The sequence below is a fragment of the Carassius carassius genome, chromosome 7, assembly GCF_963082965.1.
Source record: "Carassius carassius chromosome 7, fCarCar2.1, whole genome shotgun sequence".
NCBI classification, from domain to species: Eukaryota; Metazoa; Chordata; class Actinopteri; order Cypriniformes; family Cyprinidae; genus Carassius; species Carassius carassius.
In genome coordinates, this window is record NC_081761.1 from 37,568,758 (window position 1) to 37,582,199 (window position 13,442).

Genomic DNA, 13,442 nt, shown 5'->3' on the forward strand with positions numbered 1-13,442 from the left:
ATGGATGTGTTGGCGGAGTCTCTATAAGTCTGTGTGTGCAGGTCATTTCTCTGTGGTTCTTTGCCTCCATGTCATGCTATACACTCGTTTAATTCCACAGGTAACCATGATTATCCCTTACATATTTTAAATACAATATGTCGTGTTTCTGGGGAGTAGTGGTTGTAGCATAATAGTGTGGTGAATGTCAATAAAAAGTTATTACTTCATTAGATGACATAACATTTTCTAGATGTTTAGTTTTTGTATTTCCTAGGGCTGTCACCTACATCACAGCTGCTCTAGAGTGATCTCACTTGAGTGTGATGATGCTCTGCGCCACTAGAGGAGCACGAGTGTGTTTAGATCTACTGCGAAGGAACACGTGACTAACTAGAAACGAAAGTGAAAGAGGATGAAAAGAAGAGACGACATTTTAATGTTTTCCAACTCTACATATTTAAATCGCCTGTTTTGTGGTAAGTTAATAATGTATGTATTTATTTATTAACAATTTACCATGTAAGCTTGTATGTCGCCTTCACTGAGCTGCGTTTTGTGTGTTGCTGTTCTTTACACTGGATTTAAGACCTCGATCAATCGACAGTATAACAATTCGACACGTAGGCTATAGACAACGGAAGTGCGTAGCTGAATTATTTTGATATACAGACTTTGACTACTGAAGAGGTTGAAGCTCGGAAGAATACGGAGACAGACGATTGCGAGAGCCATAAATATTTCACTTTAAACTATAAATCCTAATTTTTGCAGACTTGCACTATATAATTCTATTAGGCTACAACGCTTTATAAAGCGTCAGATCAACTGTTCTCCTCCTACGACTCGTCCTCCTCAAAATAAAAAAAAGAAAAGAAAAAGAAGATAAAAAGGACCTAAACCTATGTTATATCCTAGTATCAGATACTGAAAGGATTTGCTAAAGTGAATTAAATGGGCTTTTACGTTTCTGTCTGAACAAAAACTGAGTGCACAAAAACAAAACGATTTAAAATTATTCTCCACACGCTTTAAAAGCTGGAAATAAAGATAGACATTTTATAAAAACCCTTTTTGGTTTATTTGTGGTTATAGCATCCCATTGGCAAATTCACTATATATATATATATATATATATATATATATATATATATATATATATATATATATAGTACCGTAGTATAAAGAGTAGTATACAAAGCTTTATATTTAGTTTTAAATTCACTCACACTCAGCCCATCCAAGATGTAGGGGATTTTCCCTCAGAAGTAAACAGTAAAGAAGATTTTTAGCTGAAACGTTGGTCCTTGGTGATTTATAAAATGAATAAGTCAGCGGCTGCCCGTTTTTACTAAAAAGCTCAGTTAAAATCTTTCCTGCTCATTATTCTGCACAAAATTGCACCTTTTATCCAAAGCTACTGATAAATGTTTCTTTTTATCTCCCTCTGTTTGTCTATTTACTTTCTTTTGTCTTTCCAGCTGTTATTTTTTTAATCATCTTTTTTTGCACCGTGAAAGGTCAAGCAGACTCTCAGCATTGTTTTTGAGAAATAGTAAGAACTTAGTCTCCGTGAAGAAAGAGAAGATAAGGACACAACCTCTAAAATGAAAATGAAGAATCTTCCCACTACATCCAATGATGAAGCAGGGACCACTGAGCCCAAGTAAGGCACTAGCCATTTTAGCATTTGTCCCATGCTTTTATTCAAAGTAATTAACAGTGCATTCCAGAAGCCTGTGGTTGGTTTCCCAGACAGCAAACAGTGTCGGCCTGAATCTGGCCCACATGGATTTCACATGGATTTTTTTTATCGACATCTTTCTGTAGATGAAACAGTAATAGAGTGTTTACATGAGATATGTTTCATTGCAGTATGTTGTTCTGTTTTTTTCCTGCTTGAACTGAGGCACAACAGTGAATTCCACTTTAAAGAGTATCAAAACATTTATAGTTTGTGATAAAATTGACAGATTTGAAAGTGGAGAATATCTTTTTTTATTAAAAGTAAAAAGAACAAAGCTTATTGTAATTAATCCGTGGCAGGTGATTTACAAGTTTTTTAGACTGTCCAAGCATTTATATTGTCCATCCAAAAAAGATGATGCATGGTACGGTTTCTTCTAATAATTCCAGATCGCATGCAACATTTACTGCGTATGGTAATTACATAAAGACATATATTTTGTGTTACCGCTGTCAGCAGTGTGGTACAGTATCCTACGTTTGATATATATTGCTTATCCTGATTGAAAAGAGTATAAACATTACAGTTCACATCTGCAGTATGAATTAATTCATGGACATGTATCCAAAAAAACTAGTAATGTTCAAATAAATCGCGACTTCTCACTTTACACCTACCTTTGACTAGGCATAAGATTTTGTTTCAAATATAGTCTTACCTAGTCTTGCCCAGTCTTCAAACACTTCTCAAATAGTCATTTATTTATGTTTTATGTATTCATGTATCAAATGATGCATATGTGTAACAGTCCGAAGACATTGTTTTGAGGAATACACCTCAGTATTGTTTTATAGTCAGTACTAGTCTGTATTCCTCTGAACAAAACTTGTTTTACATCACTTATGTAATTAGGATCAATCTCTTTTTTGTAACATAAATCAATGTTTCATTCAGATTATGGACAAGAGCCAGTTACTGCCAGTACTTGAGACATGGGGATTGATAAACAGCAGATAGATCTAAAATGTATTTTTTTTGTCAATTAATTAAACTTTTGTCATTGTCACCAGTGGGACAAAACAGAGACCAGAGTCTATAAAACCCAGTAGTGTGTCTATGAAGAGCAGCAGATCCCTGATGCAACCCCCTGTATTCAGTGGTGGAACAGTGACCTCTGACCCCAGGTAAGTTACTTGCCACATATGCATTTGTCAAATATCAAGCGTCGCTAACCTAGCGAGCCATAAGGCGACAGTGGAAAGTATGTGTAATAACTATGTCCAAAATGTTATTTTGTTTGTCTTTTGTTAGTATCAGCAGGAGGAAGAGACAGAGATCAGTGTCTCCAGAACCCAGTGGTGTATCTGTGAAGAGTTACAGGTCCTTGATGCAACCCCCTATATTCAGTGCTGAAACAGTGACCTTTTATACTTGGTTAGTATAAAGATGTACACTGTAAAAAATTGTGCCGTTAAATAACAGTAATTTACTGGCAGCAGGGTTGCCAGTAAAGTACTGTTAATTTACTGCTTTCAACCATTCATTTACCACTCTTATTTTTTTTACAGTATTTTACCGTGAATTATATCATGGAAATTAACTTCACTCCCACTACTTCAAACAGTTCGAGTTTAAAAGCTAGCATTCCTATGATGTTAGCACTATGAACTTATTTCATTTGAGTCCACTGAGAAGGAATATTTCTTAATATAAAACTGCAAACACTTAATGTGTAGTAGTAAAGTTACTACATACATAACTTTCACTCAAACCACTGCAGTTCATTGTCAGCTATAGCACAGATATGTGCTGAAATACTTAACACAAAGATCAACACTGTAGCAGCGACTCCACATTTACTGTCTTTATATAAAGCAGCAGAAGATCAGTGTTTGTGTCTCATCATTGACTGAAGCACAGGCTCTACTCTCCAGCACAATGGTGAACAACAAAACTACATTAAACTAACAGATCTCTCTTGTGCAAACACACATTAATACAGTCGAGTTCAGTATTTAATCTCTTTATCAGTGTATGACTTTGCATACATTTTTTTCTATGGATGTTCACAAATATTTTAGTTAATTTTTTTTTTTTTTTTAATTTGGTAAATCTGACCTTTACATTTGACAGTATATTACTGTTTTTTCCTTGACTTAACGGCAACAAACTGTAGAAAAACAGTTTTTTGCTGGCAACCATTAATTTACGGCAACAAACTGTAGAAAAACAGTTATTTACTTGCAGCAGGGGTGCCAGTAAATAACTGTTTTTCTACAGTTTGTTTCCTGTAAATTAATTACAGTTTATTACTATTAAATTATGTTTCATGCTGTTTTTTCTTCATCTGAAATCTTTAACCCTTTAAACCCCACAACAAAATCCTCAGTTTTAAATGAACACTTATAATGTGTGCACACTACAGAGTGTTAGAGTAACACTGAATCAGTGAAGTTAATGAGATAATTCTGTGACTAATTGATGATTGAGCATGAGTGATGAACACCTGCTATTAATAAACAGAATCACTGAAGGAAAGAGAAACACAAGGACTACAACTGACTTGAGCCACTGCCTTAGATGAAATCAACTGAAATTAAAGAATTCATCAAATCTCTCAAGATCTGATTAAACAACTCCTAAAAGAGCTTCACCAGATTCACATTACTAACCAGACTGACTTTATTTCTGTCAGATTTCTACAGAAGATCTTATTTATATTAACTTATATTAACTTTGAGAGTTAAATAGGTTTAGGTGTTTTTTTTTTCACTACCATGATGGAGATCAGTGTTAACTTTAGTTGGGCTCTTGAACGTGACTTTTTTACATGCTGTAACAATGCATCTTTGGAACTTGTTATAGCGAAAAAGAAAAAAAAAAGTCAACGGAAGAAAAAAATCTGGTATTGTTGTTTATAGATTGACAAGAACAAACAATTATTTTTGATCCAATCCCCTGTCCCTTCTCTTATTGAATATTTATACTACGGTAAGATAAGAAACACTGCTGAGCCATAAGTTATGAAAGACTGTTAAGAAAATTTCACTCATTAAAAAACCTTTGCTGAAATTTAGACAGAAACATGAATTATCAGCGTATGAATCACAAGAATGGTGACAATCCACAAAATAAATAAACAGATCTGAACATCACAAAACATGCTACTAAAACTTAATACAAAAGCAAAATTATAAGCACATAAGAATTCAAGAAAATAAGTGAACAATTCTTCGCCATAATTTATTCATGCCGCAATGCATGCTGGGAGTCATGGATGAGTTTTATCCTGTGCTGGTACCCAGCATGCATTGCATCATAAACCTTTTGATTGTCACCATTGTTGAGATTCATGTGCTGATTGTTGATGTCTCTCTTTGAGTGTTGGGGACACTGCTGCTCAAAATATTTAAAACTAATACTGTCGTTAAATCCATATGTTTGGGTTATCACATTACGGTTCATTCTCATAAAATTGAAGAAACAAAAAAATTGTGTAATTCACTCACATATTTCAACACCAAATTAATATTTGATTACTATAGCAACACTTAAAGTCAGTCTAGTAGATCATGCCTGACAGAAAGAGCCATAATCACTTGACCATCAAATTTGATATTGCTGTAACTGATGAACCATAAAGATACAAATACAGCAATGAAACAACATTTAAAGTACAAAAGTCAAGGGTCAGGAGCCCAACTAAAGCAAACACTGATCTCCACAATGGTGACGCTAAACGAAACTAACATTATCATCTAAATCTCGGTAACTCTCAGTGAGATATTTTGATCTCTGATCTGATAGAAATAAAGTCAGTCTGGTTAGTAATGAGTGAAGCTGGTAAAGCTGTTTGTTGATCGTTTAAATCTTCAGTTGATTTCATCTAAGGCTGTGGCTGAAGTCAGTTGTAGTTCTTGTGTGTGTCTTGTTTCTTTTTTCTTCAGTGATTCTGCTCGTTAACAGCAGCTGTTCATCAGTGTCTGAATCCACTCATTAGTGTTCATTCTCTCTGTCAGGTGGACTATATTAGTAAACTCATGAAGGGAATAGTGAATGGGTGTAGGGTGTGATTTAAAACACAGCCGCTGAGTGTAGACTTTGAACGTTGTTCATTTACGATATATAGCAGCAGGCTACCTTCTCGAAAATGATGAATATTACCCAGAATGCACTGTTTTAATGAAAAACAGAATGTTACTGTTGAAATTTGGCCATTTTTTACAGCAATTTTTAACAGTGTAGTTCCTGAATTACTCCCCCTAACTGCTCCACTTATTAAAATTATAGATATTGTTTAATACATGTATTGTGGTCTCCAGTGACTCCAATTACTCCAGTGACTTGTAATGACAATAATTGACTTTTTGTTGCTCTTTTTATTTTTCGGAATCTTACGACAGGCATGAAAGAACTGAAACACTCCTACAGAAACACACACTGGAGACTGTAGACCTGCAGAGAGTCAAAGACCAGCACAAAACCAGAATGAAGAACATGTATGAGAGATTATTTGAGGGAACCAAACTCCAAGAGAATGAAAGCCTCCTGAACAGGATCTACACACAGCTCTACATCATAGAGGGAGAGAGAGAAGGAGTGAATGAAGAACATGAGATTTTACAGATGGAGAAAACTGCCAGAACTAAATACTTACGAGACACTCCAATTTACTGCAATGACATCTTTAAAGCCTCAGCTGAAGCAGGATGTGAGGAGAAAGAGCAGATCAAGACTGTTCTTACTAAAGGCATCGCTGGAATCGGAAAAACTGTCTCTGTGCAGAAGTTCATTCTGGACTGGGCCAAGGGAAAAGCCAATCAGGATGTAGATTTCATGTTTGTGCTTCCATTTCGAGAGCTGAACTTGATCCGAGATCATCAGTACAGTCTTCACAGACTTCTGCTGGACTTTCATCCTGAACTTCAAGATCTGGACTCACAGATTTATGAGGAGTGTAAAGTTGTGTTCATCTTTGATGGTCTGGATGAAAGCAGAATCACACTGATGTTTTCAGATGCTCAGAAAGTTTGTGATGTGACTGAGACTTCATCAGTGGCTGTGTTGATGTCAAAGCTCATGAAAGGAGAGCTGCTTCCCTCTGCTCTCATCTGGATCACCTCCAGACCAGCAGCAACCAATCAGATCCCCTCCAAATACATCCACCGTCTGACAGAAATTCAGGGATTCACTGAGCCTCAGAAGGAGGAATATTTCAGGAAGAGAATCAGTGATGAGCATCAAGCCAGCAGAATCATCTCACACATCAGAAGAGCAAGAAGCCTCCACATCATGTGCCACATCCCCGTCTTCTGCTGGATCTCATCCACTGTGCTTCAAAAGGTCCTCGAAGAAGATCTGAGAGCAGAAATCCCTCAAACTCTTACTGAAATGTACATCCACTTCCTGCTGATTCAGATCAACATAAGGAAGCAGAAGTATGAAGAGAGAGATCCAGAGAAACTCCTGCAGTCCAACAGAGAAGTGATTGTGAAACTTGCTGAAGTGTCTTTCAAACAGCTGATGAAGGGCAATGTGATGTTCTATGAGGAGGACCTGATTGAGAGCGGGATAGACGTCACTGACGCCTCAGTGTATTCTGGGATTTGCACTGAGATCTTTAAGGAGGAATCGGTGATTCATCAGAGGAAAGTCTACAGCTTCATTCATCTGAGCGTTCAGGAGTTTCTTGCTGCTTTCTATGTGTTTTACTTTCATGTGAGTACAACTATGGAAGGATTGAGGAATTTTGCTTCATTACAAAATTTGCTTAAATGTGCAGTAGATAAAGCCCTTGAGAGTGAGAATGGCCATCTGGATCTGTTCCTGCGGTTCCTGCTGGGCGTCTCACTCGAGACCAATCAGAGACTCTTACAGGATCTACTGACACACACAGAGAACAGCTCAGAGAGCATCAGGAGAACCACACAGTACATTAAAGAGAAGATCAAAGATGGACATGGACTCTCCACTGAAAGATCCATCAATCTTTTCCTCTGTCTGCTGGAAGTGAAAGATCAGACTCTGTCCAGAGACATTCAGGAGTTTGTGAAATCAGACAAACACTCAGAGAAGAAACTCTCTCCTGCTCACTGCTCAACAATCGCCTACATCCTTCAGATGTCAGAGGAGCCGCTGGATGAGCTGGACCTCATGAAATACAACACATCAGATGAAGGGAGAAGAAGACTGATACCAGCTGTGATCAACTGCAGAAAAGCTCTGTGAGTGTTTAACTATGTCTTACAGTAAATAGACTTTCCTCAATGGAATTATAGTTTCTGTTGTTATACTAATTGATGCTGTACACCTTGAGTTTATTCTGTTCTTTTTATACTTTCTAGTAAAAGACACTGATATTATTTAAATAGCAATTACAGAATGAGTTCAAGACATTATTTTTGTGTCTTTCAGTATTTCTGGCTTTAACGTGACTGCTCAGGATTGTGAAATTGTATCATCAGCTCTGCTATCCTCAAACTGTGTCCTGAGAGAGCTGGATCTGAGTAACAATGACCTGCAGGACTCAGGAGTGAAGCTGCTCTCAGAGGCACTGAAGAGTACAAACTGTCAGCTGCAGATACTGAGGTTCGAGTCTCATAATGAATCATTAATATGAGGAGTCATGATATTTACAGATTAAGGTTCCATACTAGCATTAAAGCCATCCCCTGTTTCCTATTGATGTGTGTCTGTAGGTTGTCAGGCTGTATGGTGACAGAGGAAGGCTGTGATTATCTGTCTTTAGTTCTGAGTTCAAACCCCTCACATCTGAGAGAGCTGGATCTGAGCTACAATCACCCAGGACCATCAGGAGCCCAGCTGCTGAAACACAGACTGGAGGATCCACACTATAAACTGCAGAGGCTCAAGTATGTGGGGTAGAGATGGGGTTTTACTCAAGATGACTAATATCGATCAAATTCAATGTTTGAAATTAATGTCCACTAACCTGCCAAATGCGGGTGAAATGAACCATGGCAGTTAACACCGTCAACTCACTACCCAATTTGGCCAGTTATTAATAAATCATGTGCTGTCTCTTTTCATGCCATCATTATCAGATCCTTTCCTTTAGGTATAGCCTCCAGAATTGGCAAAACGTAGGGTAAAGAGGCCTACACATTGGACCAGAAGTCCTGCATTGTTAAATTCTAATAATGTTTTCAGTGAATATGTGACCCGTCATGGAAACCAGTGACACAAGTCGGCAGCACAACTTTCAAGCAAAATGAGAAAGAAGCGTTTTTTGTTTTTTCAAAATTTGTGATTTTCGTTTTTTTGCAGAATCTGTTAGTTGAGATCACGAAGAAGCCTCTTCGTGTTTGAGATAGCAGTATTGGTATATTTAAAAGGGCATATTTTGAGGTTGAAATTGGCTTGTTTTTCAGAGAGACTAGAGCACGCAGTAGGGGAGTGTCATTGTCTGTCTGTATTTCCATACTGTATAAGCCGGCTTTTGTTTCTTTTGTTATTGCCCCCGCCCTCAAAGGGAAGCGTGGCTGCTTATTATGCAGCGCTCTGGCCGGCTCTAGCTGATATCAAAATTTAATGAAGAGAGATGCCGCAAAGATTATCGCAGACGAGCTGAACCATGTCCGTTACACCGAAAATGTTTTGAAGTACTTCTTCGACAAGCCGGATGCTTATGAACAAGCGCTCACTGATTCTGAAGACGATCTGAGCGACGATTACATGGCTTTCTCCAGACATTATTTACAACATATGGCTGGATTCTTTAGCTGCGGAAAAAGAGTGGCAGGACATGCGAATTATAGGACATTTAGAGGCAAACAGACACACAGTGCAAACTTTGGAGATGGTCATATCCACAAAGAAGACCCCGACAAAGAGAAAGTGTGCCTGAACGACTTATTTCATTGGAAGCAACGATATCTGCAAGAATACTTTTCTGTTTCTTGTGGGGTGAGTTTCCATAAACATCAAAGTTTGTCGTTTTGTTTTCATTCTAAGAACATAAGAAGAACACCCATACCTACCTACCTATTATTAGTAGCTAGCTCAGGAATTGTAATCGTTAACCCCCAAAAACCCCCATTACTATGATGGACTTTTAGATGGTAATGTGAGCATCTTCTATTAATTTGAATAATGCTTCAATTGCTTGAAAAGTGAAAGTGACGTGACATTCAGCCAAGTATGGTGACCCATATTCAGAATTCGTGCTCTGCGCTTAACCCATCCAAAGTGCACACACAGCAGTGAACACACACACACCGTGAACACACACCCAGAGCAGTGGGCAGCCATTTATGCTGCGGCACCCGTGGAGCAGTTGGGGGTTCGGTGTCTTGCTCAAGGGCACCTAAGTCGTGGTATTGAAGGTGGATAGAGCACTGTACAGTCACTCCCCCCACCTACAATTCCTGCCAGCCCGAGACTCGAACTCACAACCCTTGGATTGCAAGTCCAACACTCTAACCGTTAGGCCACGACTTCCCCCATTGACTGAATTGACTGGTACCTCTACATAATTTTTATAAAAGTCAAAAAAGATAAATTACTGACATTTACAATGCACATTATCCTTTATTATTAATAGTATGCGCTACGATTTTTCCCCATGTGTCTGTCGTTGCTTTGCAACCATTCAGCTTTACAGTGGGGAGCTTATCTAAATCAGTTGTAAATTAGCCCTATTGTCACTCCCAGCAGTGAGAACAGGTGAGAACTACACAATCTTTAGAGGCCATTTTCTGCCTTTGAGCTTTTTTGAGTGCCTACTTCAAATGGCCACAAATTCTCCAAATATGATCAGATTTCCATTTGTTACACATCGTTGGAAAGCTTGGAGACTACACTTTGTCAGAATCTGTGAATAACTCAAAATGCCCCAGAACCGACCTGTGTCCCTACTTTCCGTAATTGGTCACATATACGTAAACTGGTACCACAGCAAAAGCAGCACCAAACTATGACTTTAGAGGCCGTTCAAATTGCACATATTGTCATTTACATTGTTTTCCATTAAATTACATTGACAGCGATTTGGCACAAATTTAATGTACATAATGACTTCACCCGAGGCTGCAAGATCTATGTAACGTGCATTTTACACAAATGATTTTGTCTTTTGTTGCAAAACTTTCTGCATTTCTAGTAATCAAACTTTCTTTTTCCTTTTAAACACTAACTTCAAACTTGTTTAAATACGGTTCTAACTTTCATTGCATTGATGCATTAGCAATTTCAGCATAATTTGTCACAATAGCATTATTTTGGGACATGGGCTTTGTTATCATTATTGTCGTGGGAGTGAGAACAGGTCAGCTTTTTTGGCTTCAATTGAGGAGAGGCTTTAACAAGCTCAATTCAGTACAGAAACACCGGATCACTTTCTAAATTGACAGTTTGTTCACTAACCTTCAATGTGTTAACAAGTAAATCTTTATTTTGTAATGAGCTATGTTTGGATATTACAATTTACAAAGTAAACGCTGTTTTATGAGATGAGTTGCTGAGAATATTGCAACAGGGAGGACATTTATTTTCATGCAGTCGACAAACAAAGCTTAAATATCAAAGCGAAAACTCTTTTAATGTAGTCTGTTCCAGCATCTTGAAGATATTGCCACAGTTCTGGATCTAATATGTTTTTTTTCTGTTTCTTCATGAAATCTGTCATTTTGCTTGACCTTTACTTTATTTTTTATTTTTTTTATTTTGCAGAAACCTGAATTTGAATCCTGTTTTCTCTCTTTGAATCCTTTGTTAAAAAACTGTATTCATTGAATTTAAAATGCTCACTGATATTTGTGCGCATTCTTGCAAACTTCAAATCATCACACATTATTCATCAGTGGCTTATATTTGTCTCTGTTTAGTTTAGACCATGGAAACCTTTTGAGAATCACACCGGGACTGAAAAAATGTAGGTCTTTTTTCTCTCTTACACACACACACACACACACACACATTCTTGTATATGTGGCTTATAGGGACTCTCCATTAGTGTAATGGTTTTTATACCGTACAAACTGTATTTTCTATCCCCTTACCCTCCGCCTACCCCTCATACAAAATGTTCTGCATTTTTTGATTTTTAAATAAATGCTGTTTCATATGTTTTAACCCATTTTGTTTACAGAGAGTGTCCTCATACACATTGAAATACCTGTATTATCAAATTTGTCATTTTATCAGTCATATATGTCAGAACTCAGAGCTCGAGACTCTCCTTAATGTACTTGTGATGTCTCTTCTTGTGTTCAGATGCCTGTGATCTCACACTGGATCCAAACACAGCACACACTCAACTCGTCCTGTCTGAAGGGAACAGAAAGGCAAAACACGTCCAAGATCACCAGCCATATCCTGATCATCCAGAGAGATTTGAGCAGCATGAGCAGGTTCTGAGTCGACTGAGTTTGACTGGACGCTGTTACTGGGAGGTTGAATGGAGCGGATGGGCTTATATAGCAGTGACATATAAAGGAATCAACAGGAAAGGAGGAAGTGAATCTTGGTTTGGGTACAATGACAAATCCTGGAGTCTGTACTGCACTGAAGACAGATATTCTGCCTGGCATGATAATAAGAAAACTGATATACCAGCCCCTTCATACTCTACTAGAGTAGGAGTGTATGTGGATGAGTCGGCCGGCACTCTGTCATACTTCAGCGTCTCTGACACACACACACACTTACACACATTCAACACCACATTCACTGAACCCCTCTACGCTGGGTTCAGAGTGTTTAAATCCTCATTGTCTCTGTGTCAGTTTAAATAATCTGCTGTGGAAACAACTGAGCTGTCACAAACAAATGGTCTATATTTTCAAGCAGTCAGAAATGTATATTTTTCCTCTTTTTCTTGCATAACTTAAAAATATTAGAAAGTTGTGATGCTTTCAGTTAGTGGTGTAGACGGGAGGGGCCATGGGGGCACTTAGACCCCCCTGAAAACCTGATTGGCCTCCCAGTGTGCCCCCGTTTTCTACGTGTCCTTCACTCACAAAAAAATCTGTCTAACGGCGAACTTTTCTCCCTTTTCAAATTACATCAGAAATGCATTTATTTTTAATGAAAATGAAGGAAATAATCAAAAAGTTGAACATAGGGTTAGGGTAAGTGTAGGAGTGCATTATTGTCCCAATAAGGTAATATTTTGAATTAAAAAAAAAAATTACACTCAATAAGTTATTATTGCATACTGTTTTATAATGTACTACAATACTGAGGTGGAGATATTGCCACTATTTGCAATAAAATCCGGACTTTTTTTCTGACAACACACAAATGATATTGCAAGCGAGATAGCGAATCAAATCGTACTATGTCTGTCTCTGTAATTAAACTTAAATTTTTTTGTAAAAAAATCAATGCGACATTAACTAATAGCGTATCCAAACTGCAAGACACGGATGCAGCGGCGGGGGCTGGCACCTCTGATCAGAGTCTCCGCAGCTGCATGAGCCTGTGCAAGCGCAGAGCAATACAGGAGTAGAGAGTATCTACGAATATTGTTTGGTTGGATATAAACACGTCGAAATGGACTGTATTCATAAAAACACATCTGGTCTAGTCGGTCTGCACAATTCGCAACCCGTCCTGAATATGACCACCGCAACCTCAAACATCATTCTCCACATGTAAAATGGTTTCTTATGGATATTTGACTTTTAATATCTAGAGATTATGAAGATATTTTGTATATGCAGCTTGTGTTTTATGATTGTCTTTAGATCCCCTTTAATAATTAACCTTGTTCATAATCATTAATCTCATGTTTTGTAGTTTCAATTTTGTGATG

General features: G+C 37.7%; 2 protein-coding genes across 3 annotated transcripts; both read left to right on the forward strand.

The window, feature by feature from the left end:
* Nucleotides 1-2,576: 2,576 nt before the first annotated feature.
* On the forward strand, nt 2,577-8,818 carry LOC132144156 (protein NLRC3-like). Of its 2 annotated transcripts, XM_059554916.1 has the most exons (5): nt 2,578-2,850; nt 2,978-3,100; nt 6,070-7,890; nt 8,081-8,254; nt 8,365-8,818. In XM_059554916.1, the coding sequence occupies exons 1-5, from the start codon at nt 2,783-2,785 to the stop codon at nt 8,549-8,551; spliced, it is 2,373 nt and encodes a 790-aa protein (XP_059410899.1). In that variant the 5' UTR covers nt 2,578-2,782; the 3' UTR covers nt 8,552-8,818. The 2 variants fall into 2 exon arrangements, with proteins under 2 accessions (XP_059410900.1, XP_059410899.1); XM_059554917.1 differs by lacking the exons at nt 8,081-8,254; nt 8,365-8,818 and having other exon boundaries at nt 2,577-2,850; nt 6,070-7,894.
* Nucleotides 8,819-11,449: 2,631 nt separating this feature from the next.
* LOC132144284 (stonustoxin subunit beta-like) lies at nt 11,450-12,539 on the forward strand (the record flags this gene model as incomplete). Its single annotated transcript, XM_059555064.1, has 2 exons — nt 11,450-11,558; nt 11,900-12,539. Coding segments are annotated over 2 exons (630 nt in total), but the record flags the coding sequence as incomplete, so codon positions are not given.
* Nucleotides 12,540-13,442: the final 903 nt, after the last annotated feature.